Source organism: Chanodichthys erythropterus, chromosome 21 (assembly GCF_024489055.1).
Source record: "Chanodichthys erythropterus isolate Z2021 chromosome 21, ASM2448905v1, whole genome shotgun sequence".
In the NCBI taxonomy this organism is placed as follows: domain Eukaryota; kingdom Metazoa; phylum Chordata; class Actinopteri; order Cypriniformes; family Xenocyprididae; genus Chanodichthys; species Chanodichthys erythropterus.
Genome location: NC_090241.1, coordinates 26,543,609 through 26,571,040, shown reverse-complemented (window position 1 = coordinate 26,571,040; position 27,432 = coordinate 26,543,609). Strand labels below are relative to the sequence as shown.

The 27,432-nt window shown below is 38.4% G+C and overlaps 2 protein-coding genes across 2 annotated transcripts; both read left to right on the top strand.

Moving 5' to 3' along the window:
- The first annotated feature begins 267 nt into the window (after positions 1-267).
- LOC137010845 (myosin heavy chain, fast skeletal muscle-like) lies at positions 268-10,513 on the top strand. Its single transcript, XM_067373223.1, has 41 exons — positions 268-291; positions 421-463; positions 597-812; positions 939-1,082; positions 1,195-1,351; positions 1,440-1,467; positions 1,574-1,679; positions 1,778-1,870; positions 1,953-2,016; positions 2,104-2,202; positions 2,352-2,455; positions 2,582-2,720; positions 2,808-2,926; positions 3,045-3,194; positions 3,284-3,454; positions 3,543-3,849; positions 3,941-4,008; positions 4,348-4,435; positions 4,582-4,699; positions 4,832-4,955; positions 5,038-5,174; positions 5,266-5,521; positions 5,635-5,877; positions 5,959-6,135; positions 6,233-6,378; positions 6,452-6,542; positions 6,637-7,026; positions 7,102-7,228; positions 7,323-7,441; positions 7,522-7,718; positions 7,801-7,984; positions 8,067-8,232; positions 8,325-8,449; positions 8,532-8,840; positions 8,963-9,166; positions 9,256-9,381; positions 9,525-9,695; positions 9,774-9,878; positions 9,961-10,056; positions 10,154-10,285; positions 10,393-10,513. The coding sequence occupies exons 3-41, from the start codon at positions 609-611 to the stop codon at positions 10,411-10,413; spliced, it is 5,805 nt and encodes a 1,934-aa protein (XP_067229324.1). The 5' UTR covers positions 268-291; positions 421-463; positions 597-608; the 3' UTR covers positions 10,414-10,513.
- A 4,686-nt stretch (positions 10,514-15,199) lies between these two features.
- LOC137010551 (myosin heavy chain, fast skeletal muscle-like) lies at positions 15,200-27,185 on the top strand. Its single transcript, XM_067372621.1, has 40 exons — positions 15,200-15,255; positions 15,589-15,801; positions 15,898-16,041; positions 16,146-16,302; positions 16,413-16,440; positions 16,567-16,678; positions 16,772-16,864; positions 17,182-17,245; positions 17,333-17,431; positions 17,551-17,654; positions 17,884-18,022; positions 18,110-18,228; positions 19,560-19,709; positions 19,798-19,968; positions 20,058-20,364; positions 20,511-20,581; positions 20,667-20,754; positions 20,884-21,001; positions 21,527-21,650; positions 21,732-21,868; positions 21,960-22,215; positions 22,325-22,567; positions 22,647-22,823; positions 22,959-23,104; positions 23,225-23,315; positions 23,399-23,788; positions 23,871-23,997; positions 24,097-24,215; positions 24,300-24,496; positions 24,580-24,763; positions 24,851-25,016; positions 25,094-25,218; positions 25,306-25,614; positions 25,694-25,897; positions 25,973-26,098; positions 26,268-26,438; positions 26,532-26,636; positions 26,720-26,815; positions 26,915-27,067; positions 27,165-27,185. The coding sequence occupies exons 2-40, from the start codon at positions 15,598-15,600 to the stop codon at positions 27,183-27,185; spliced, it is 5,835 nt and encodes a 1,944-aa protein (XP_067228722.1). The 5' UTR covers positions 15,200-15,255; positions 15,589-15,597.
- Positions 27,186-27,432: the final 247 nt, after the last annotated feature.

The following is a 27,432-nucleotide window of genomic DNA, read 5'->3' as shown; positions in this document are numbered from 1 at the left end:
TCAGAATATGCACATTTACTATAGCCTTCAGTACGTCTTTGATATAAGCAATATTAATAAACATAAATTAAAAATAAGCATATTGGAACAGACCTACAATACTCTATTCAAAATCACTTTTGATTTATCATCAGATAAAAATAATATTCCAGAGAGAGATGTGGAATTGAGGGCAGTCCAAGAACCAAATAGCACCAAATAGAGAGAGACTGTTTTGCTGACTGAGCACATCGTGCTTTATAAAACGAGACGTCGAGTGTGAATCCATTTACTGGGGCTGACTTCAAGTAGGTGAGTTGAACTTAAAACTCTGATAAAATTCAAGATAGCCTGCATGCAAAAATACTTCAAGTTTGTTAAAGTAAATTACATCCGTTCTTTGTGCATAAATGCAAGCTGATTGTCTTTTTTTATTTTTAGATTGCTCATATAATTTGGCCAGCTTTTACTCACTGGAAAGGAGGTAAAATCTACTATTTGACCCATAAAGCAAAATTCCTTTACATTATTATAATATTACACATTTTTTGTAGAACCACTTACTATTTCTGTTACTGGCTTAATGTAAGTCTTTAATGTTTGGTCTTTCTGTCCAGTAAAGTGCCACCATGAGTGGGAACACAGAACTGGAGTGCTTTGGCCCGGCTGCCATTTTCCTCCGTAAGCCAGAGAGAGAAAGAATTGAGGCTCAGAACACACCATTTGATGCAAAGACAGCTTATTTTGTGACTGAACCTAAGGAGATGTACCTCAAAGGGGTGCTAATGAGCAAAGAGGGTGGCAAAGCTACTGTCAAAACTCTGTGTGGCAAAGTAAGTTGAGAGTTTTCCGGCTAAAAGCAATATAATAGTCTGAATTTAGTACTTTTTCTGGCTTTCATATTAAGCTCAGAAGGTTGTCTGCTGAAAAACTGTTATTGCTATTTTCCCCTCTAAAAGACTATCACAGTGAAGGAGGATGAAATTCACCCAATGAATCCCCCCAAGTTTGATAAGATCGAGGACATGGCCATGATGACCCACCTCAGTGAACCCACTGTGCTGTACAACCTCAAAGAGCGTTATGCAGCATGGATGATCTACGTAAGTAAAATGAACAGTTCCTCAAATTTCAAACTTGTTATACTGTTTTATTTAAACTAAAATGTCTGTGAAACTCAAAGTTGCAACTGAGTTTTACTAACCTCTTTTGCAGACTTACTCTGGGTTGTTCTGTGTCACTGTGAACCCCTATAAGTGGCTCCCAGTGTACGATTCTGTTGTTGTGTCAGGCTACAGGGGCAAAAAAAGAATTGAAGCTCCACCTCACATCTTCTCCATCTCTGACAACGCCTATCAGTTCATGCTCACTGGTAAGAGCTTGTGGAAGAAAATAGTTTAAGATTTTTTATCCATTCATACTTTGTTGGGTAAAATGGAATGTTTCTCTACTCTCTGTAGATCGTGACAATCAATCGATCTTGATCACGTGAATATTTTTCAGATTTTTCAGTTTGAAGGAGTATTTTATCTTGTAATTAAATATAGTATCAGAGAAACTGGAGTCATTTTATGTTGCATTATTTTATTTTCAGTGGAGAATCTGGTGCAGGAAAGACTGTGAACACCAAACGCGTCATCCAGTACTTTGCAACAATTGCTGTATCTGGTCAGAAGAAGGTAGAGCCTGGAAAAATGCAGGTATATATAGTATTTGTTTACCAATACGATAATGTGGATGGAGCAAATCAGTAAAACACTTATTTGACTTGTATGTCTACCCAATCTTTACACATCAGGGGTCACTGGAGGATCAAATCATTGCAGCCAACCCCTTGCTGGAAGCCTATGGAAATGCCAAGACTGTGAGGAATGACAACTCTTCCCGCTTTGTGAGTACTGAGCCAACTGCATCTCTACACTGTGTGCTTTGATTCTGTAATGGAAAATTATAACCTCTGGTTAAATCTCCAGGGTAAATTTATCCGAATTCATTTTGCCACCACTGGAAAACTGGCCTCAGCTGATATTGAAACTTGTAAGTTCTTTATTCTTTCACAGCTCAGTTGATTAATATAGACATTCTCTGTTTTATTATTTTGATAATCATGTTACTGATCCGTAGATCTGCTGGAAAAGTCCAGGGTAACTTACCAGCTGTCTGCTGAGAGAAGCTACCACATCTTCTACCAGCTCTGCACTGGCCATAAGCCAGAACTGCTGGGTAAAAAACTGTATTAGAAAAAGATTGCATTAGAATCATATTTTTCAATATAAAATTTGATTTTATTACAGTTTTTCCAAAGATTGCAAGTGCAGATACTGTGATATTTTTGAGTATAAAGTCTTTTTTTAATCATAATTCTCTTGCAGAGGCTCTTCTGATCACCACTAACCCATACGACTATTCCATGATCAGTCATGGTGAGATCACAGTCAAGAGCATTAATGATGTGGAAGAGTTCATTGCAACTGATGTAAGTGGAAGTCAAATCTTTGAGCACTTTTATGCATAATAATATGAATGTATACTCTGTGTATCTCTGATGCACTTTATCAAATATGTTATATACAAAACTCATTTGATTGTTATTTATTTGCAGACAGCCATTGATATTCTGGGCTTCACTGCTGAGGAGAAAATGGGCATCTACAAGCTGACAGGAGCTGTGATGCATCATGGGAACATGAAGTTTAAGCAGAAGCAGAGGGAGGAGCAGGCCGAGCCTGATGGAAATGAGGGTGTGTTTTCAATCTAAGTTCATCTATCGAAACATCTTTCCACAATATGGACACATATAAGTCATTTACTTGAAATATTTCTTCCAGTGGCGGATAAAATCGCTTACCTCATGGGGCTGAACTCTGCTGACATGCTGAAAGCTTTGTGTTTTCCCAGAGTGAAGGTCGGGAATGAATATGTGACCAAAGGTCAAACTGTTCCTCAGGTATGTGTGTTTAAAAATGCATAATTTCTGTATGCTGCATCACTGAATTTTTATGGATATTCATTTTTATTAATAAAAATGAAATTGTATAAAACAGCATTATTTTTTTCTAAATAAGGTGTATAATGCAGCCATGGCTCTGTGCAAGTCAGTCTATGAGAAAATGTTCTTGTGGATGGTTGTCAGAATCAATGAGATGCTGGACACCAGGCAAGCAAGACAGTTCTTCATCGGAGTGCTTGACATTGCTGGGTTCGAAATCTTTGATGTAAGTTAACAAGATAAAAAAAAAAATGAATCTGATGCTTTAGCTGTTCCTTCTTGATTCAGATGCTGTTTATGTTATGTTAACTACAGTTCAACAGCCTGGAGCAGCTGTGCATTAATTTCACCAATGAGAAACTGCAACAGTTTTTCAACCACCACATGTTTGTGCTGGAACAAGAGGAATACAAGAAAGAAGGTATTGAGTGGGAGTTCATTGACTTCGGTATGGACTTGGCTGCCTGCATTGAGCTTATTGAGAAGGTAACAATTTTCACCTTCAGGACATATAGTGCTTTGTGGTTTTTTTACATAACTGCTTTGCTTTGATCCCTTGTCTTTTCTCTTGCAGCCAATGGGTATTTTCTCCATCCTTGAGGAGGAGTGTATGTTCCCCAAAGCAACAGACATGACCTTCAAGAACAAGCTGCATGACCAGCATCTTGGTAAAACTCCATCCTTCCAGAAGCCCAAACCGGCCAAAGGCAAAGCTGAGGCCCACTTCTCCTTGGTGCACTATGCTGGAACTGTGGATTACAACATCACAGGCTGGCTGGATAAGAACAAGGACCCTCTAAATGACTCTGTGGTTCAGTTGTACCAGAAGTCTTCATTGAAACTTCTGGCTCATCTGTATGCTGCTCATGCTTCTACTGAAGGTCTGAAAAACATTACTGCATATATCTAAGTGTATTTATTTTGCATTTTATTTTAAATTAATGTAATATTTATTATATTTGTACTGTACAGAGGCAGCAGGCAAAAAGGCTGCCAAGAAAAAGGGTGGTTCCTTTCAGACAGTGTCTGCTGTGTTTAGAGTAAGTTTTTATTATGTTAACTATGTGTTCATGTTATATGCGTTTTAAAAATGCTTATATTAGTTAGATACACTCACCGGCCACTTTATTAGGTACTCTTAGCTATTACCCCCTTTTGCCCAAAAACTGCCTTAATTCTTCATGGCATATATTCAACAAGGGACTGGAAACATTCCTCAGAGATTTTGGCCCATATTGATATGATAGCATCACACAGTTGCTGCAGATTTGTCAGCTGCACATCCATGATGAGAATCTTCTAATACCTAATAATGTGGTGAGTGTATGTACTTGTATAATGGTCAAATATTTCAACATATTTTGGACACAATTCTACAGGAGAACTTGGGCAAGCTGATGACCAATTTGAGGAGCACACATCCCCATTTTGTGCGCTGCCTTATTCCAAATGAATCAAAAACACCTGGTAAGTGTTATTTATTCCAATAATAAATAGTGCTTAGTATAACATTATCACCTTAGCTGTAATAAAAAAAAGACTCTGAATCCTGTTTAAGAATATAAATGTTTTTAGATTTAAGATTAATTCTCTCCCATTGTATAATGTTCCAGGTCTTATGGAGAACTTTCTGGTCATCCACCAGTTGCGCTGTAACGGTGTACTGGAAGGAATCAGAATTTGCAGAAAGGGTTTCCCAAGCAGAATCCTCTATGGTGACTTTAAGCAGAGGTATTTTACATACATGCCATATGTGGATGTCATGCACTTGTTTGTTTTTTTACTATGGCACTTGTATTTGTGGTATTAAGGTACTTCAGATGGAAATTCAGCTGAAATCTAATGAAATCACTTCTGTTTCAGATACAAAGTACTGAATGCTAGTGTCATCCCTGAGGGTCAGTTCATTGACAATAAGAAGGCTTCAGAGAAGCTTCTTGGCTCTATTGATGTGGACCATACCCAGTACAAGTTTGGACACACCAAGGTACACACTATCAAAGCCCCTTCTTATTATGTAAATGACAATATTAGATTATAGTGCATAATTGCTCAATTATTTGTGATAGGTGTTCTTCAAAGCTGGTCTGCTGGGTACCCTTGAGGAGATGCGAGATGAAAAATTAGCTGCGCTGGTTACCATGACACAGGCTCTTTGTCGCGGATTTGTTATGAGGAAAGAGTTTGTCAAAATGATGGAGAGAAGGTATGTTTTTGCTTGAAAAATATTCGGTTGGAGGGTAAACCTTCATATTCACACACAGGATCTGACCATTTCTTCTGATTCTATGACACAGAGAGGCCATCTACAGCATCCAGTACAACATCCGCTCATTCATGAATGTCAAACACTGGCCATGGATGAAGCTGTATTTTAAGATCAAGCCTCTGCTGAAGAGTGCAGAGACTGAGAAGGAAATGGCAGTCATGAAAGAGAATTTTGAAAAAATGAAGGAGGATCTAGCAAAGGCACTTGCCAAGAAGAAGGAGCTGGAGGAGAAAATGGTTTCTCTGCTGCAGGAGAAAAATGACCTGCAGTTACAAGTGGCATCTGTGAGTTTTTCAGCAGCTTCCTGAAAAGAACACAAATAGGCAATTCATCATTATAAGATAACAAACACACAATTTAAAATAAAAATAACAACAAATGATGTTCTAATCAACAGGAATCAGAAAACCTTTCTGATGCTGAGGAGAGATGTGAAGGACTCATCAAAAGCAAGATCCAGTTTGAGGCAAAACTTAAAGAGACAACTGAAAGATTAGAGGATGAGGAAGAAATCAATGCTGAACTGACAGCCAAGAAGAGAAAACTAGAGGACGAGTGCTCTGAGCTGAAGAAAGACATTGATGATTTAGAGCTTACCTTGGCCAAAGTGGAGAAGGAGAAACATGCCACTGAAAACAAGGTTCACTTTCTCAACTCATATTTCCCATCAAGTATCTAAACCTGATGTGGCTCTAATCATTTCACTAAATTTCTTTATTAGGTGAAAAATCTTACAGAGGAGATGACTTCACTGGATGAAAGCATTGCAAAGTTAACCAAAGAGAAGAAAGCCCTACAAGAGGCGCATCAGCAAACTTTGGATGATCTGCAGGCAGAAGAGGACAAAGTTAATAGTCTGACGAAAGCTAAAGCCAAACTTGAACAACAAGTGGATGATGTAAGTAACAATGTTTACTGCAATATTATGGTTTCTTAGTTTAATTTTAGATGTGGATGACTTCTAGACAAAGCAATATTGCAATCTTACTTAATAGCTGGAAGGTTCTCTGGAGCAAGAAAGGAAACTCCGTATGGACCTTGAGAGAGCCAAGAGAAAGCTTGAGGGTGACCTGAAACTAGCCCAAGAGTCCATTATGGATCTGGAAAATGACAAGCAACAATCAGATGAGAAGATGAAGAAGTAAGACTTTAACTTAAATTTTAAAGACAATGGTATGCAAATCATATACATCTGTTACAATTATTTCCTATAGGAAGGACTTTGAGATAAGCCAATTTCTAAGCAAGATTGAGGATGAACAGTCTATTAGTGTTCAACATCAAAAGAAGATCAAGGAACTCCAGGTCACTTCTTAATATATAACATTTGGGTTAATGACTGATCACATAATCTGGCTCAAGTAAATATGATCATCATCATAACCACTGTTCATTTCAGGCCCGCATTGAGGAGCTGGAGGAAGAAATCGAGGCAGAACGAGCCGCTCGTGCTAAGGTTGAGAAGCAGCGATCTGATCTCTCCAGGGAACTTGAGGAGATCAGTGAGAGGCTTGAAGAAGCAGGTGGTGCCACTTCTGTCCAGATTGAGATGAGCAAGAAACGTGAGGCTGAGTTCCAGAAACTACGCCGTGATCTGGAGGAGTCCACCCTTCAGCATGAAGCAACTGCTGCGGCACTCCGCAAGAAGCAGGCTGACACTGTGGCAGAGCTGGGAGAGCAGATCGACAACCTCCAGCGTGTGAAACAGAAGCTAGAAAAAGAGAAAAGCGAATACAAAATGGAGATTGATGATCTGTCAACCAATATGGAATCTGTTGCCAAATCAAAGGCATGACAATTGATTTTTTCCTGAATACTGCATTTTTAATGCAAGAGTAATACTCACAGAAATTTTTCCTTTCAGTGTAACTTGGAGAAGATGTGCCGTACTCTTGAAGATCAACTGAGTGAACTTAAGTCCAAAAATGATGAAGCAATCCGTCAACTAAATGATTTAAGTACACAAAGAGCAAGACTAGCAACTGAGAATGGTATGTTTGAACACAAAGCCATAATTCGACCTCCAAACTGAAGGATTTGCCTACACTTTCAAGGATTCATGGAATTGTTCTGTCTTTTTAAAAGGTGAATTCAGTCGTCTGCTAGAGGAAAAAGAGGCTCTTGTTTCTCAGTTGACTCGAGGCAAGCAAGCTTTCACTCAGCAAATTGAAGAGTTTAAGAGGCACATTGAGGAAGAAGTCAAGGTAATTGTTTACTATTTTGGAAACGTCTAGTAGCAAGTAGGGGAACATTAGCAAATAATGCTTTGTTTGTTGCTTTTCAGGCAAAGAATGCCCTGGCACATGCTGTGCAGTCAGCACGGCATGACTGTGATCTGCTCCGAGAGCAGTACGAGGAAGAACAGGAGGCCAAATCTGAGCTTCAGCGCGGCATGTCAAAGGCCAACAGTGAGGTAGCTCAGTGGAGAGCCAAATATGAGACTGATGCTATTCAGCGTACTGAAGAGCTTGAAGAAGCAAAGTAAATGAAATCACCTGTTTAAATGTTCTCACAATTGGAAATAAAGTAGTGGCAATGACTAATATTTCATTGTTGCTCTTAGGAAAAAGCTTGCTCAGCGTTTGCAGGATGCTGAGGAGTCCTTTGAGGCTGTGAACTCAAAGTGTGCATCTCTGGAAAAAACCAAACAGCGACTGCAGGCTGAAGTTGAAGATCTCATGACTGATGTAGAGAGAGCTAATGCTGTTGCTGCCAATCTTGACAAGAAACAACGGAACTTCGACAAGGTACAGAATGTTTTAATAGCTGCAGCTTCTTTGTACAACAACATCATGTACTTGCTCACAAATTCAATTTACTTTTTCCAAGGTTCTGGCCGAGTGGAAGCAAAAGTATGAGGAAAGCCAAGCAGAACTGGAAGGATCTCTGAAAGAGACCCGTTCTCTTAGTACAGAGCTTTTTAAGATGAAGAACTCCTATGAAGAAACCCTGGATCATCTGGAAACCCTCAAGAGGGAGAACAAAAACCTTCAGCGTAAGATATTTCCCAAATACAAAGTGCAGATGGTAGAGAGACAAATTTTCCATGCTTACATGTAGATACTCTGTTTTTTAAATTGTTTGTAGATGAAATCTCTGACTTGACTGAACAAATTGGTGAAAGTGGTAAGACCATTCATGAGCTGGACAAAGCCAAGAAGACAGTTGAAACAGAGAAAATGGAAATCCAGACTGCTCTTGAGGAAGCTGAGGTAACTCTTTTGTGTTTTTGAACAACTTCCATAATATTTTTTTCTAACTGTTGTTAACTATTGCTGTCCTTCTGGTCTACAGGGAACCCTGGAACATGAGGAATCTAAGATTATTCGTATCCAGCTTGAGCTAAGCCAAGTGAAAGGGGAGATTGATCGTAAGTTGGCTGAGAAAGATGAGGAGATTGAACAGATAAAAAGGAATAGCCAAAGAGTGATTGAATCCATACAGAGTACTCTAGACTCTGAGATCAGGAGCAGAAATGAAGCCCTAAGAGTCAAGAAGAAGATGGAAGGAGACCTCAATGAGATGGAGATTCAGCTGAGCCATGCAAATCGCCAGGCTGCTGAAGCTCAGAAACAGCTCAGGAACATTCAGGGACAATTCAAGGTAAAGTCATGGAGCTCTCTGTACATTGTTGTTTAAAATTTGCACTTGTCCTCAGATGGAAGCCGAACCTCAAACTCTTCAATCCCTATTTCTATTGTAACAAGTTATTCATCTTTTATTAGGATGCCCAACTGCACCTTGATGATGCTCTGAGGGTTCAAGAGGACATGAGAGAACAGGTTGCTATGGTAGAGCGCAGGAACAACCTGATGCAGGCTGAGATTGAGGAGCTGAGAGTTGCTCTGGAGCAGACCGAGAGAGGCCGCAAAGTGGCCGAGCAGGAACTGGTGGATTCCAGTGAGCGTGTAGTACTTTTGCACACCCAGGTTTGTTTTCAAATGTTTCTGATTTATTTCCTCTGCCTCTTAGACAAAATCCCCAATTGGTAAACCACGTGTTGCTCTCTAATATACAGAACACCAGTCTCATCAACACCAAGAAGAAGCTTGAGGCAGATTTCATTCAAGTCCAAGGTGAAGTGGATGATGCTATTCAGGAGTCAAGAAATGCAGAGGAGAAGGCTAAGAAAGCTATCACTGATGTGAGTGCCTATTTATACACTTTGATATGTTCTAAATGTCCGTATGTACACACAATTACAAACATTTTTATCTACTTAAACCCAATTAATCACATCTAGTGAACATTGAGAAGAGCTGTGGTCAATGTCATGTGTGATTGCAGGCCGCCATGATGGCAGAGGAGCTGAAGAAAGAGCAGGACACGAGTGCTCATCTTGAGAGAATGAAGAAGAACCTGGAGGTTACAGTCAAAGACATGCAACACCGTTTGGATGAGGCTGAGACTCTGGCCTTGAAGGGTGGAAAGAAGCAGATCCAGAAACTGGAAGCTAGGGTACTCTTTTGTGCAATATGTAAGAAGGTTAAGAAATCCTGGAATTTTTGTAATCTAATTTTTCTATCTAATTCCCAGGTTCGTGAGCTGGAAAGCGAGGTTGAGGCTGAGCAAAGAAGAGGTGCCGAAGCCATTAAAGGAGTTCGGAAGTATGAGAGAAGAGTTAAGGAATTCACCTACCAGGTAGGTTATTTTACTTGACCTCTGAAAAGAAATGGTTTGTAAACAGAGCAACATTAGCTACAATGGCGAGTCTTTTTAACAGTCTGAAGAAGATAAGAAGAATATTATCAGACTGCAGGATCTGGTGGACAAACTGCAGATGAAAGTGAAGTCGTATAAGAGACAAGCTGAGGAAGCTGTAAGCACAGTATTCTACAGTAATATGTTATCATAATCAAGACATTATTTTGTTGATGATTTCATAAAATACTGATGCATGGGTAAATCCACCACAGGAGGAACAGGCCAGCACTCACCTGTCCAGGTACAGGAAGGTGCAGAATGAGATGGAGGAAGCTCAGGAGAGGGCTGACATCGCTGAGTCCCAGGTCAACAAGCTCCGGGCAAAGAGTCGTGAGGCTGGAAAGGTATTTCCGAAACTTATTTATCCACAACTTGTTGATTCCTGAATATACACAAAAACTAAACTCAAAAATCCAGAATATTTGACTCTAGCATTATTTTTCCCCCACAGGGAAAAGAGGTTGCAGAGTGAATATCACCCTTCAAGAAGAGACAGCAATAAACAAGCATATAATATGAGTTTGTGCTGTGTCTGAATCATACGGTCAATAAAGTTGCCCAATAAACAATAATGGCTGCAGTTTTTTCTTTTATTTAAAATGTTGACTCCATTTCATAGGTGTCAAAAATCTTATAACACCTGTTTAGTCCAATATTAAAATACAGCTCTGGAAAAACTTAAGAGACCATTGCAAAATTAGCAGTTTCTCTGGATTTACTATTTATATGTATATGTATAAATAATATTATTAATATTCATATTTATGTTTTATTCTATAAACTACTGACAACATTTCCTCCAAATTACAAATAAAAATATTTGTAATTTAGAGCATTTATTTCCAGAAAATGACAACTGGTCAAAATAACAAAAAAGATGCCATGTTTTCAAACCTCATATAATGCAAAGAAAACAAGTTAATATTCATTTTAAACAACCCTTAGGATGAGTTCAGAAATCAATATTTGGTGGAATAACCCTGAGTTTCAATCAAAGCTTTCATGCATCTTGGAATGCTCTCTACCAGTTGGTCACATTGCTGTTGGGTGACTTTTGCCACTACTGGCACAAGCAGGTCGGCTTTGTTTGATGGCCATTTTCCCAATGGGATCAAAAATACAAAAATAGTGTGCACATCCCAAACCTTAATTGGGCTCAGGTGCAGGACAAAAAGATGACAACACTGTTGAAAAAAAAACAGCATATGGTGGTTAGGTATGTTTTGAAGTATGGCAGCTGGTTTGAGCTGGTTTATGCTGCTTAGGACCAGCTCATGACCAGCTAAGGACCAGCTTAAAAACATACCTAACCAGCGTATGCTGTTTTTTTCAATAGAGAACCACAGAAGTAAGAAGAGTAACACTGAGTTTACAGCTCAAAAATTAATAAAAAAAAAAAAAAAAACACCATGCAGGAGGTGTAAACTCAGTGTGAGGATGTTACTCTTCTTACTTCTATGGTTGTCATCTTACTCTTGATCACATTCCGGAGGTTTTCAGTAGGGTTCAGGTCTGGTCATGACAGGGTCTTGATCTGGTGGTCCTCCATCCACACCCTGATTGGCCTGGCTGTGTGGCATGGAGCATTGTCCTGTGGGAAAACCAATCCTTTGAGTTGGGGAACATTGTCAGAGCACTTGTATGTGGCTTGAGTCATGTGTCCTGATCTTCTCTGATGAGTCCAATTTTCAGCTCTGCCCAAAACCTGGTTCTCTAATGGTTAGACAGAGACCTGGAGAGGCCTACAACCCACAGTGAAAAATTTGATAGAGGAATGGTGACGATCTGGGGATTCTTCAGTAAGGATTGAATCGGGCAGATCAGTCTTTGAGAAGGACACATGACTCAAGCCACGTACAAGGTTATCCTCTATATAGTAGTATGTAATTTCTGAGAAACTATCAGCATAAAACATGACAGTCTGCATTCCAATTTGCATACTATTTTCATAACCCCATGTGGTAAGGAAGTTAAGGAGTTTCTACAGCTGATTTTAAATGTATGAATCTAAAGTTTAAAATAATAAAGATTGCAAACTGACAGTAAAGATTGCAAACTGCGCTACAAGATGTTATATGGTATTATATATATACATATATATATATATATATATATATATATATATATATATATATATATATATATATATATATATATATATACATATATACACACACACACACTATATTATATATTATACTATATATACAATATATATTATATTTATAGTTAAGGATTTTTATCCAAAACTTGAATAACAAACAATTTATCATACACAGGGCCATCATTTGGGTGGTGCATGCAATACACTGTAAAACCAAACAGTCAAATTTACTAAAATTCACTTAATTATTAGTGAAAGTTAATAGAAAAAGTCAACTGATCAAGAGAGTAAATGATGAACTGAAGTGTTCTTTTATGATTTTGGGCAGATGATATAGAAGAGATCTGTTAATGTTTAATGTTCTGTTGGGATTTAAAGTGTTTGTGTTGTCTATTTTGTGGGTTAGAGTTGTGCTGAAGAGTACAGCCTGCGTTTCAGCCGAGAATAAGCCGAGAAACATTGATGTTATGCTGCATGTTGCTATAACTTTATAACAGCAGTAACTGTGTAGTTAATGCAGTAATTATCTCTTTTGATTATATTAGCACATGCATGTGTGCTATTGTTAGTTAATGATGAACTGCATGATATTTGAGTTAAAGTCATGTTTGAATTATTTCACTATTACACATCAAGTGTTTGCAGTTTGATTTTATAATATGAAATATTCCTTTATGAGAAACATTCCTTTATAAATTGTATGTTATTCAAATTTTAGATAAAAATGTCAGCTAAATTATTAACTGTAAATATATTATACCACATAACATCTTGTAGCTCACTCTTTGCGATCTTAAAACTGATTATATTGAACCTTTAGATTCATACAATTGAAATCAGCTGTAGAAGATTCAAACTCACTTTTTTTTAAATGAGAACTATTACAAACTCCTCAACTTAGTTTCCACAAGGGATTATGGACTGTCAAATTGGACTGTCATGTTTTGTGTGCATTTAAATAATTGAACACAAAAAAAATATTTATACATACATCTTCATTTACAGATCTATAGAAGACTAATTTCATAACCATTCCATGTTTGAGATATTGTATATTAGGGAAGCTATAAGTTTGTTTTTTTCTTACAATTATGTTTTTAGCTCACTATGCCATGGTTTGAACAAATATGAAGGCATTGAAATGCAACAGCAATATATGTTATATTAATTTCTTCTATGCTCAACATTAGTTAATTATTGTGTGCAAAGCAATGAAACAGTTAGTTCTTGAATTCATTGCAATGCAACTGCATATTTGATTTGTTTTCTCTTCAGTGTCCCGCACACTGTGATTTGCAGAATGACACAAAAGTGAAAGCCAAGTCCCAAACCAAGTCTGTGCGATATTGTGACGTTTCATCATATTAATGAAAATATAATAAAGATTCATACTCATCTGTGATGGTATTCAAAGAAACCCAACAGCATCCACCAAGAGATAGAAAGGCTTCGTTAGCAGCAGATCTATGCTCAGTGAAAGTGTGGCATCATACTTGCACATCGAACAATAAAGCAATGCCAGTACAAACTCATCTTTTACCACGAGAAGCAAAGATGCTGCTTTGTATTTCAAAGTCCTAAAATAAGAAGCCGCATCATAACGATTTGAAATGATACGACTGTCTAATCCAAGAACCGTTATACCAACCCACATTCTTTAATGCTGCACACTTGCAGGCTCTTGACAGACGCTAAAACACTTGGATTCTAATGCAGGAACTTCAAGACACAATAAATCCCCTGAGCTTGCTGCCATTTGTTGGGTTAAGACTACACTGGTGGCTATATTTGTATTTTGTCCAAATAAGAATGTAGTGTAATGGGTGGGTGATCAAGTTTCAGATTTTTATTCAATGGAGCCCATTATATCTCAACAGTAACTGCTTCACAATTTTTAAAGCTTTCTACTCTTTGCCAGTATGGGATCACCTTTCCAGTGGAAAGACTGACCTTAAGGCCCATAAAGCCTACTTTAAATCAAATCTCATGTTACATTTAGCCAAACAGTGGAGGAAAGTCACTAAAGAGGTCCTGATCCACTGATCCGGATGCCTCTCAATAAAGTGTCATTCTGTTTGAAGTACATTAATGCACAATGACTTATACATAATACACAAGTCAAGTTATTTTAAATCTTGAAAGTGAATAAAAGGCCATGCACACATTCTCCCAGCACTCTTAGAGTGGAAAGGAACAGCTATTAGCACACAATGACTCAAGTTGGCTTGTTGACATCAAGGATTTTGTCACCACCTTGGACTTTGTTTCATCCCCAAGAGAGGGCTGGGGAGCTTCAGCTGTTCTAAGAAAGGAAAGGCATGATCTTTTGGCATCCCTGCTGGTTTCTTGAAGGGATAGAAGGATACCAATCTGATTTCTTTATAATGTTAAAAGTGTAAGGCCCCTGCAACTTTATACCAGTGACATTTGATGTCTTCTCCACAACAAGTTGGATGACTTATTATTGCCAGATATTAGCCTGCATTTATTTCCAGATAGGGATTTAGGGACATGGCCTTGCACAATGTGGTTATTTATTTGCACTCCTTATTTGTATCTTCTGAATTCTTTAAGTTGAAAAAGAACAATTTATTATCATTATAGTGCCATCATTTCATATTCTTGGAACCCAGTTTTATGACTTAATCAATTTTTATGTATAACAGTGCAAATTCTGACACGTAATGTCACGTAATTCATAACAGTTACCATCTCATAAGAATCTAAACTCTGGAAATGGGCTAAAAAGCTCCCCTCAGTGTTGAACTAAGCAATAACAATTTTGGAACTTCTCCTCATTTCAAGAGATAAAAATAATACAGTGATGCTGCTGAAGGTGACAAATGGAAGTGGGCAAACAGGACTCATGACCAAAAATGAGATGCTGAAATGTGCTGACAGGACAGTTCCACCCAAGTATAAAAGAGGGCTTTCCCGACTCCTCCTAGGGCTCACAACTACACAGCTAAGGTGAGTGTCTGAACACGTCACAAAGCAGTTCTGCTTTTCCTTTTTAGGGATATTTTAGGCTTTTTGTTACATATTATAACATTGTGCTACTATGCTAATTTTAAGACTAGACTACTTATTGTATTTTTTGGGCAAGCTATGAAGTTTCAACCAACAACAAATGCCTTGTTTTTATTGACAATACAGAGGTGGTGAATTACAACATCAAGATAAAGTCCTAAGAGTTGGTGCAAGACAAAGGTAAACACGACACCATCTTTTAAAAGAACTGTAACTACTAAACATTGTGACAAATTGATATTTCTAATGTTGCTTGTGAAAATTCATGCATAACTTAAACTTCTTTTTGTAACTAAAAGATTTTGTTATTCTCAACCACCATCACCCAAATATGAAGTATATGATTCTATACTATAGAAATTTTGACATTGGATGACAAGATAATCAACCAAATAATTAGTTATTTTACACTACAGTCTAATGTTCAAGGGTGATGTATCATGTGTATACATGTAAATGTTCTTTCCCCTTGCTAACTTGCATGACAAATAATTGGTTGTTTTTTTCTGTAAGAGTGCCACCATGAGTGGAGACCCAGAAATGGAGTGTTTCGGCCCTGCGGCCATTTACCTCCGCAAGCCAGAGAAGGAACGACTGGAAGCTCAAAATACGCCATTTGATGCCAAAACTGCTTATTTTGTGGCTGAACCCAAGGAGATGTACCTCAAAGGGGTCCTCAAGAGTCGGGAGGGTGGCAAAGCAACGGTGCAAACTCTCTGTGGCAAAGTGGGTATAAGAGATATTCAAATAAAATTTGCTAAATTAAGTTTTAAGGCATCTGCATTATAACATTTCATACCTGTAATATGACATTCCCTCCAGACCATCACAGTGAAGGAGGATGACATTTTTCCAATGAATCCCCCCAAGTTTGACAAGATCGAGGACATGGCCATGATGACCCACCTCAACGAACCCACCGTGCTGTACAACCTCAAAGAGCGTTATGCAGCATGGATGATCTACGTAAGTAAACAAAAATGTATAGTGCTAATCTGTTTCAAACATTTTACATGTAATTCAATGCAATGTTTACATCTAATGAGTAAAAGAACATTACTTTCTTGCAGACTTACTCTGGGTTGTTCTGTGTCACTGTGAACCCCTATAAGTGGCTCCCAGTGTACGATTCTGTTGTCGTGACAGCCTACAGGGGCAAAAAAAGAATTGAAGCTCCACCTCACATCTTCTCCATCTCTGACAACGCCTATCAGTTCATGCTCACTGGTATGAAAAATAATTTTGAATGCAGCTGAAGTACATTGGCTAAGATTGTAAAAAGACATTAACTATGCTAGTATTTTGACTGTAATAAATGACTTTCTACATTTTTGTAGATCGTGAGAATCAGTCTATCCTGATTACGTAAGTATTTTTATGACAAACAAAACTGTGTGCTAAAAATGCAGAAACATATTTTGTTTATTAAATATATTTCATTATATATTCACATTGAATATTATGTTATAATATATTGTACCATATTTTCAGTGGAGAATCTGGTGCAGGAAAGACTGTGAACACCAAACGCGTCATCCAGTACTTTGCGACAATCGCTGTATCTGGTCAGAAGAAGGTAGAGCCTGTTGCTGGAAAAATGCAGGTAAGCGATATGCAGAATTTGTTTACCAATATGATAATGAGGATGCAGCAAATCAGTAAAACATTTTTTATCTGCACATTCTGTACACATCAGGGGTCACTGGAGGATCAAATCATTGCAGCCAACCCCTTGCTGGAAGCCTATGGAAATGCCAAGACTGTGAGGAATGACAACTCTTCCCGCTTTGTGAGTACTGAGCCAACTTTGCAGTAAATAGTACAGGGGCCCCGCAAGGGTGTGTAAGCTCACCATTTCTGTTTACTCTTTACACAAATGACTGCATTAGTCAGCAGTCAAATCAATTCATAATTAAATTTTCAGATGGCACTGATTGCAGTATTGATGACTACAAAGCTGCTGTAGAAGGGTTTCTCTTATCCAAAACAAATATCTCCTAAGGGAGACAGTAAATACTACCTTGACCTGCATCTCTCCGCTGTGTGCTTTGATTCTGTAATGGAATGTTGTTATCTAATTAATCTTACCTCTGGTTAAATCTCCAGGGTAAATTCATCCGAATTCATTTTGGCACCACTGGAAAACTGGCCTCAGCTGATATTGAAACTTGTGAGTCCTTTATTCTTTCACAGCTCAGCTGATTAATATAGACATTCTCTGTTTTATTCTTTTAATAATCATGTTACTGATCCGTAGATCTGCTGGAAAAGTCCAGGGTAACTTTCCAGCTGTCTGCTGAGAGAAGCTACCACATCTTCTACCAGCTCTGCACTGGCCATAAGCCAGAACTGCTGGGTAAAAAACTGCACTTGATTGCATTAGAATCATATTTTCAATTTTTCCAAAGATTGCAAGTGCAGATACTGTGATATTTTTGAGTATAAAGTCTTTTTTTAATCATAATTCTCTTGCAGAGGCTCTTCTGATCACCACTAACCCATACGACTATCCCATGATCAGTCATGGTGAGATCACAGTCAAGAGCATTAATGATGTGGAAGAGTTCATTGCAACTGATGTAAGTGGAAGTCAACTTGTCAGTTAATTTACATATAAAGCCTATTTCATCATTTAGAAGCATCATCACAACAAAGACTTTAAGATTAATATATAATGCTAATATATAATATGTCAGACATGCTATTGAACAAATTTTAGGTAGTCTTTTAGGGACAACTGATAGATTGATAATTATATAAGTAAGTATACTAAATAGCAAGACACATTTGATTGTTTTTTATTTGCAGACAGCCATTGATATTCTGGGCTTCACTGCTGAGGAGAAAATGGGCATCTACAAGCTGACAGGAGCTGTGATGCATCATGGGAACATGAAGTTTAAGCAGAAGCAGAGGGAGGAGCAGGCCGAGCCTGATGGAACTGAGGGTGTGTTTTCAATCTAAGTTCATCTATCGAAACATCTTTCCACAATATGGACACTTATAAGTCATTTACTTGAAATATTTCTTCCAGTGGCGGATAAAATCGCTTACCTCATGGGGCTGAACTCTGCTGACATGCTGAAAGCTTTGTGTTTTCCCAGAGTGAAGGTCGGGAATGAATATGTGACCAAAGGTCAAACTGTTCCTCAGGTATGTGCGTTTAAAAACTGTCAATCGATTAAAAATTTTCATCTAATTAATTACATACTCTGTGATTAATTAATCTAAATGAATCACATACATAATTTTTGCTATGAAAGTATTAAATATTTCAATTCAAATGAATCAATGAAGGGTTTTTCGTGGGTCAAAAATGGTCTTCGGTGGTGACAGACATGGTCATCCACACAAACAGTAAAAAGTGCCCTACCCACATAATCTGCGAGCCCGATACTGACAATAAAGTACCCGTCACTTTCACTGTAATTCTTTCTTGCCCTCTTTGCAAAAAAAAAAAAAAAAAAGTGATTTTATAGCTTTTTTGCTAAACCTGAAAAGTATTAAAAGTACCATTTAGAAGTTATATTAACTAAGAATATAATTTTCTACCATATACAATTGAATGCACCTAGCTAACAACAACTTGCTTTGTTGTGGTTTCACCTCACTCCAGTCTAAACTAACTGATTTTATAGGTAGGCCTAATTTACTACACATTGTCATTTAAATAACCTGAAAATATTGTGGATTATTAAGGCTAATTTTACTAACCACTCTTGCTAAATGGGGTTAGGACACTTATGTTCTCATTTCAGAGTTGTTTGAGTAAATGATTCATTATAGACCGTGTAGAGTAGACAGATCTGTTGTTGTCATGATTCATTACAATGAATCTGTTCAAATGAGTCATTAGGTCGCGAATCGGACATTAGCGGACGTTGACGCGTTGTGCGCGAATCGCGACTGTTCTTAGGACATCGCAAAAGATTTGTCAACACAGAAAACACTTCACCACTGGATAGGATTTTCTTTTTGTTTACTGAAAGTGTGGTTTATGTTAGCTGCACGTGCAGGGCGCCTGTCAGAGAAGATGAGGTGACGTTCTTTTGAGCACTATTCACACCCAGCTGTTATTCAGGAAAAAACATTCTCCGAATGCGCCTCATGAAACATGGATTCGGTCTTACGAACTTTTAGCATTGCTTACTTTGAAGAAGAAGAGAGCTCGCGCGCACGAGGGAGGAGCTCTGCTCGTTCTGTCCGTCAGCGCAGCAGTCATCTCCCTCCTTCATTTTACAGTCGAATGGTGGCTAGAACGGCTCCAGGTTCAAAGGTCAATACGGAATGGATTAATCTGCGTTATTTTTTTAACGCGTTATTTTTTCTCAGATTAATTAATCGAAATTAACGCGTTATTTTGACAGTCCTATTAAAAATGCATAATTTCTGTATGCTGCATCACTGATTTTTTATGAATATATACATTTTCATGAATTAAAATGAACTGGTATAAAATAGCACCCCCTCCCTCCCTAAATTAGGTGAATAATGCAGCCATGGCTCTGTGCAAGTCAGTCTATGAGAAAATGTTCTTGTGGATGGTTGTCAGAATCAATGAGATGCTGGACACCAAACAGCCAAGACAGTTCTTCATCGGAGTGCTTGACATTGCTGGGTTCGAAATCTTTGATGTAAGTCAACAAGATAAAAAAAAAATGAATCTGATGCTTTAGCTGTTCCTTCTTGATTCAGATGCTGTTTATGTTATGTTAACTACAGTACAACAGCCTGGAGCAGCTGTGCATTAATTTCACCAATGAGAAACTGCAACAGTTTTTCAACCACCACATGTTTGTGCTGGAACAAGAGGAATACAAGAAAGAAGGTATTGAGTGGGAGTTCATTGACTTCGGTATGGACTTGGCTGCCTGCATTGAGCTTATTGAGAAGGTAACAATTTTCACCTTCAGGACATATAGTGCTTTGTGGGTTTTTTTACATAACTGCTTTGCTTTGATCCCTTGTCTTTTCTCTTGCAGCCAATGGGTATTTTCTCCATCCTTGAGGAGGAGTGTATGTTCCCCAAAGCAACAGACATGACCTTCAAGAACAAGCTGCATGACCAGCATCTTGGTAAAACTCCATCCTTCCAGAAGCCCAAACCGGCCAAAGGCAAAGCTGAGGCCCACTTCTCCTTGGTGCACTATGCTGGAACTGTGGATTACAACATCACAGGCTGGCTGGATAAGAACAAGGACCCTCTAAATGACTCTGTGGTTCAGTTGTACCAGAAGTCTTCAATGAAACTTTTGGCTCATCTGTATGCTGCTCATGCTTCTGCTGAAGGTCTGCAAAACAAATTCACACATTTATGATTGAAACTTTAGGGTGAAAATAGAAAAACTGTGTTTTGTTAAGAAATAAACTTTCTATTTGATTTCTGTACATGGTATTGTTTATGAGATTACTGAACTATATTGCTTTATCAACAGCTGAATCTGGTGGCAAAAAGGGTGGGAAAAAGAAGGGTGGCTCCTTCCAGACCGTGTCTGCTTTGTTCCGGGTAATTCCATTTTACTCCTCAAATATTTTATTTGCACAAAAGCTGTACTGGGTGATGGATTGTCTTTTTATTCTTTAACTAACAGGAGAACTTGGGCAAACTGATGACCAACTTGAGAAGTACTCATCCTCATTTTGTGCGTTGCTTGATTCCAAATGAGTCAAAGACTCCAGGTCAATATATTTTGCACATCTATGGTAGAATACTGAAAAACATGTGATATATTTAAAGATGTGACCCTTTGTTAAACATGAGCAGCTTCTCTTAAAACAATATATGTTTTTAACTGTTTTTAATTTTAGGTCTTATGGAGAACTTTCTGGTCATCCACCAGTTGCGCTGTAACGGTGTACTGGAAGGAATCAGAATTTGCAGAAAGGGTTTCCCAAGCAGAATCCTCTATGGTGACTTTAAGCAGAGGTATTTAATTTACATGTGTTTTAAATAATATATCAATAGTCTTAGTCTAGAAACATGCTAATGAATATTAGGGCTCATTTTATATTTAAATAATATTTAAAATAATTTAATATTATTTGTGAATTTATGTGCACAGAAAGTGTTCTCATGCAAAATTGCACAACACTTTGTTCTTGGCCCCATTTTAATGTTTATGAATCTGGATTTTTCTAAATATGAAGCATATACCCACAGCTAGTAATTTGCACAAAACAAGTCAGCTTTCTTTCTGCTCCTCTCTTGCATGGGCAACAAGATCTTATCAATTATCAATTTTATGATCATACATTTTGAATAAATAGAAATGGACATATGCAGAATCACATATATTATGTACAAATGTGTGTGTACACAAGATTAGTTAATGAGACTGGTGTCCTCTCTTTGTACTTCATGTAATGTACCATCCAGGTGCAAATTTCAATTCAACATGATTTTGAAACCAGAAACCAGAAAAAAAGTGACATCTTGAATGTCTTTCTTTAGATACAAAGTACTGAATGCTAGTGTCATCCCTGAGGGTCAGTTCATTGACAATAAGAAGGCTTCAGAGAAGCTTCTTGGCTCTATTGATGTGGACCATACCCAGTACAAGTTTGGACACACCAAGGTACACACTATCAAAGCACCTGACTTGTTATGTATAATATTAGATAACATTGCATAATGCTTCATCAATTATTTGTGATAGGTGTTCTTCAAAGCTGGTCTGCTGGGTACCCTTGAGGAGATGCGAGATGAAAAACTTGTTATCCTTGTGACTATGACTCAAGCACTTTGCAGAGGATATGTTATGAGGAAAGAGTTTGTCAAAATGATGGAGAGAAGGTATGTTTTTGCTTGAAAAATATTCGGTTGGAGGGTAAACCTTCATATTCACACACAGGATCTGACCATTTCTTCTGATTCTATGACACAGAGAGGCCATCTACAGCATCCAGTACAACATCCGCTCATTCATGAATGTCAAACACTGGCCATGGATGAAGCTGTATTTTAAGATCAAGCCTCTGCTGAAGAGTGCAGAGACTGAGAAGGAAATGGCGGCCATGAAAGAGAATTTTGAAAAAATGAAGGAGGATCTAGCAAAGGCACTTGCCAAGAAGAAGGAGCTGGAGGAGAAAATGGTTTCTCTGCTGCAGGAAAAAAATGACCTGCAGTTACAAGTGGCAGCTGTGAGTTTTTCAGCAGCTTCCTGAAAAGAACACAAATAAGCAATTCATCTTTTTAGGATAATACACAATTTAAAGTAAAAATAACAACAAATGATGTTCTAATAAACAGGAAACAGAAAACCTTTCTGATGCTGAGGAGAGATGTGAAGGACTCATCAAAAGCAAGATCCAGCTTGAGGCGAAACTTAAAGAGACAACTGAAAGATTAGAGGATGAGGAAGAAATCAATGCTGAACTGACAGCCAAGAAGAGAAAACTAGAGGACGAGTGCTCTGAGCTGAAGAAAGACATTGATGATTTAGAGCTTACCTTGGCCAAAGTGGAGAAGGAGAAACATGCCACTGAAAACAAGGTTAATATCTTGAGAAAAAGGTTCTGGTAATCTTGATCTTTTACTCAGGTTGCAGTCATTCAAATAAATTTGTTTCTAGGTTAAAAACCTTACTGAAGAAATGACATCTCAAGATGAGGTTATTGTCAAGCTGACTAAGGAGAAGAAAGCCCTCCAAGAGGCACATCAACAGACCCTAGATGATCTCCAGGCAGAGGAAGACAAAGTCAATACTCTGACCAAAGCCAAAGCAAAACTTGAGCAACAAGTCGATGACGTGAGTTTGAAATAAGTTTCAAATTAGTGCAAGCTAGTACTCACATGTATAATTACTGTTACAAAAGAAGCAGAAATCATGAATCATGAAAGTAATATTTTGGTGAAAGTACTAACCTTTCACAACTGTGAACAGCTGGAAGGCTCTCTGGAGCAGGAGAAGAAACTCCGTATGGACCTTGAGAGAGCCAAGAGAAAGCTTGAGGGCGATTTCAAACTTTCCCAGGAATCCATAATGGATCTGGAAAATGACAAGCAACAAATAGAAGAAAAGCTGAAAAAGTGAAGCACTAATAACAATTTGTTATCCTATCCAATTTACCATTTATAATTCAGATCCCTTGTTCACTTTCAGAACAACTATATCTCATAAAACATTTCTGTTTTTTTTTTTCAAAACAGGAAGGACTTTGAGTCAAGTCAACTTCTGAGCAGGATTGAAGATGAGCAATCTCTTGGTATTCAGCTCCAGAAGAAGATTAAAGAACTTCAGGTCACTCAAAAAAAGTGCTATTGATTTTTTTTTTCTTTATTCCTAGTAATTAACTGTAACTCATCAAAGTTTTGTAACTACAGGCCCGCATTGAGGAGCTGGAGGAAGAAATCGAGGCAGAGCGAGCCGCTCGTGCTAAGGTTGAGAAGCAGCGATCTGATCTCGCCAGGGAACTTGAGGAGATCAGTGAGAGGCTTGAAGAAGCAGGTGGTGCCACTTCTGCCCAGATTGAGATGAACAAGAAACGTGAGGCTGAGTTTCAGAAACTACGCCGTGATCTGGAGGAGTCCACCCTTCAGCATGAAGCAACTGCTGCGGCACTCCGCAAGAAGCAGGCTGACACTGTGGCAGAGCTGGGAGAGCAGATTGACAACCTCCAGCGTGTGAAACAGAAGCTAGAAAAAGAGAAAAGTGAGCTTAAAATGGAGATTGATGACTTGTCAAGCAGTATGGAGTCTGTTGCCAAATCAAAGGCAAGTATTGATGAAGTATTGTACATAAAACACAGCACTGTGTGTAAAAAAATCATCAACATTTTTTTTGTGTGTTTGGCAGACAAATCTTGAAAAGATGTGTCGTACACTGGAAGATCAGTTGAGCGAGTTTAAGACAAAGCATGACGAACATGTACGCCACATCAATGATCTAAGTGCTCAAAAGGCAAGATTTCAGACTGAAAATGGTAAGTATAGTTTAGTTTACAAAAGGGATAATATTACATACTCTATAAACACCTATTCAACAATGCAGTTATTGACCATCATCATGAAATCCTTTCTAGGTGAAATGGGACGTCAATTAGAGGAGAAAGAGGCTTTAGTTTCTCAGCTGACTCGAAGCAAACAGGCTTACACTCAGCAGATTGAAGAGCTGAAGAGGCACATTGAGGAAGAAGTGAAGGTGAGGAATTAGCATTTTCTTAATGAATAAACTTATGTACTGAACCTACTGAATAACTCTAGACATGTTTTTATTGTTTCAAAGGCCAAAAATGCCTTAGCACATGCTGTCCAATCTTCCCGTCATGACTGTGATCTGCTCAGAGAGCAGTATGAGGAGGAACAGGAGGCCAAATCTGAGCTTCAGCGCAGCATGTCAAAGGCCAACAGTGAGGTAGCTCAATGGAGAACCAAATATGAGACTGATGCCATTCAGCGTACCGAAGAGCTTGAGGAAGCAAAGTAAATGAAATCACCTGTTTGAAATGTTCTCACAATTGGAAATAAAGTAGTGTCAATGACTAATATTTCACTGATGCTCCTAGGAAAAAACTTGCTCAGCGTTTGCAGGATGCTGAAGAGTCCATTGAAGCTGTGAATGCCAAATGTGCCTCTTTGGAAAAGACCAAGCAACGATTGCAAAATGAAGTTGAGGATCTCATGATTGATGTGGAGAGAGCTAATGCTTTGGCTGCCAACCTTGACAAGAAACAAAGGAACTTTGATAAGGTAAAGCAACATTATTTTAAGTACATATAATATTTTTGTGATGCACCTCACTATAGGTATTTAATGTTCAATTTTGATGTCATAAAGGTCCTGGCAGAATGGAAGCAGAAGTACGAGGAGAGTCAGGCAGAGCTGGAAGGATCCCTGAAGGAGGCTCGTTCTCTTAGCACAGAACTTTTCAAAATGAAGAATTCTTATGAGGAGGCTTTGGACCAGCTGGAGACCCTGAAGAGGGAAAACAAGAACCTTCAGCGTACGCACAATAGTTTACTGCTGAATTCTCTGCTTGTTTCAACCCATTGTTAATCACGTGTCCCTTTCTGTATACAGAGGAGATTTCAGATTTAACTGAGCAGCTCGGCGAGACTGGAAAAACTATTCACGAGTTGGAAAAAGGAAAGAAAACAGCCGAAATTGAAAAATCTGAAATCCAGGCCGCTCTTGAAGAAGCTGAGGTACCACATGAGGCTTGAAGTTTTTTACATTTCCATTATCTCCACTGTTCTAGCAAACAATACCCTACAAACCTTCTTCATTTTCAGGCAACCCTAGAGCATGAAGAATCCAAGATTCTTCGTGTTCAGCTTGAGCTGAACCAAGTGAAAGGGGAAATCGATCGGAAATTGGCTGAGAAGGATGAGGAGATTGAACAGATTAAGCGAAACAGCCAGAGAATCATTGATTCCATGCAGAGCACTCTGGATGCTGAAGTCAGAAGCAGAAATGATGCTCTGAGAATCAAGAAGAAGATGGAAGGAGACCTCAATGAGATGGAGATCCAGCTGAGCCATGCAAATCGCCAGGCTGCTGAAGCTCAGAAACAGCTCAGGAACGTCCAAGGACAACTCAAGGTTTGCTCCATTACAGAAGTGTTGCATTTTTATCTAACTAATTAGATCAAAAGATCTAATTGACTCTTGTTTGCTTCAGGATGCTCAACTCCATCTTGATGAGGCTTTACGAGCACAAGAAGACATGAAAGAGCAGGTTGCCATGGTAGAGCGCAGGAACAACCTGATGCAGGCTGAGATTGAGGAGCTCAGAGTTGCTCTGGAGCAGACCGAGAGAGGCCGCAAAGTGGCCGAGCAGGAACTGGTGGATGCCAGCGAACGAGTGACTCTCTTACACTCCCAAGTAAGAAGAATGATGAATATTTTAAGGAATAAATCATAAACAACATTATTTTTAACCATCTCTCATTTTCTTCAGAATACCAGTCTTATCAACACCAAGAAGAAGCTGGAAGCAGATCTTGTTCAGATTCAAGGTGAGATGGAAGATGTGGTCCAGGAAGCACGAAATGCTGACGAGAAGGCAAAGAAAGCAATAACTGATGTAAGTGAAAAATGTTCATTGATGAGTTAGCAATGTTTGTTATTATTTGCAGGCTAAGTATCTACTAAATTGTATATATTCTGACATTCTATAACCTGCCATTGACTACTAATTTACAGATTCTTATTAACCCAAGTAACTGAGTAAACTAAGTACAAAATGATTCCAGGCTGCCATGATGGCAGAAGAGCTGAAGAAAGAGCAGGACACAAGTGCTCACCTTGAAAGGATGAAGAAGAACCTGGACATTACAGTCAAAGACCTGCAGCACCGTCTGGATGAGGCTGAGAGTCTGGCCTTGAAGGGTGGAAAGAAGCAGCTCCAGAAACTGGAGGCCAGAGTATGTGGCTATAAATTACACACAGTACATTCACTTACTTTAGCACAAGCATAAAGTCAGGATTGTAATAACATCACTTATAATCTGTTTCAGGTTCGTGAGCTGGAGAGCGAAGTTGAAGCGGAACAGAGACGCAGTGCCGATGCTGTTAAGGGAGTCCGCAAATACGAAAGAAGAGTGAAGGAACTTACTTATCAGGTACTCAATCAAACAACAATACGTATACAGGTATGGTAAACTATCAAATTGAGACACTTTCTAATATTTTTTTCCTCACACAGACTGAAGAAGATAAGAAGAATATTATCAGACTGCAAGACCTTGTGGACAAACTTCAACTCAAAGTCAAGGCCTACAAGAGACAGAGTGAAGATGCTGTGAGTGATTTTAGACTTTTGATGAGTGATATGCTATTTTACATGCAACAAAATATTCTGGATATGATGAACCTAAACAAGTGTTTAATTAATTGACAGGAGGAACAGGCCAACACTCACCTGACCAGATTCAGGAAGGTACAGCATGAGCTGGAGGAGGCTCAGGAGAGAGCTGACATTGCTGAGTCTCAGGTCAACAAGCTGAGAGCTAAAAGCCGTGAATTAGGGAAGGTAAATATCACACTTTCGTTTGTTAAATTATTTGTGCACAAATGCTTTTTGCTTTTCATAAACTTTATTATTTGTGCATAAGCATTGTATACGAAATCTTTGTTGTATATGTTTACAGGGAAAGGAGGCTGAGGAATGAACCCTCTGTCAAAGAGAGCTGGCAGAGAAACAAGAACTCATATAATATGAATACTTGTAAAATGCCAGTAACTAATAAATTTTTTTTTTTAAATCATATGATCTGATATGTCTTTGTGTTGGATATTTGGTGACATTTGTGACTAATATGTTGTTTTAAACATTTTCATCCGATTTTAAACCACAAGAACATTCTGTGAGGCAGTGTTAGCAGACTACTAACATAAAAGTTGCTGGTTCTGCATGAT

Coding starts and splice junctions, on each gene's coding strand:
- LOC137010845 (XM_067373223.1), top strand. CDS start 609: ATGAGTGGGAACACAGAACTGGAGTGCTTTGGCCCGGCTGCCATTTTC. Junction 3,195..3,283: donor CTGGGTTCGAAATCTTTGAT/GTAAGTTAACAA, acceptor TGTTAACTACAG/TTCAACAGCCTGGAGCAGCT. Junction 9,696..9,773: donor TCCAGAAACTGGAAGCTAGG/GTACTCTTTTGT, acceptor TCTAATTCCCAG/GTTCGTGAGCTGGAAAGCGA.
- LOC137010551 (XM_067372621.1), top strand. CDS start 15,598: ATGAGTGGAGACCCAGAAATGGAGTGTTTCGGCCCTGCGGCCATTTAC. Junction 17,432..17,550: donor CCATAAGCCAGAACTGCTGG/GTAAAAAACTGC, acceptor ATTCTCTTGCAG/AGGCTCTTCTGATCACCACT. Junction 18,229..19,559: donor AAGGTCAAACTGTTCCTCAG/GTATGTGCGTTT, acceptor TCCCTAAATTAG/GTGAATAATGCAGCCATGGC.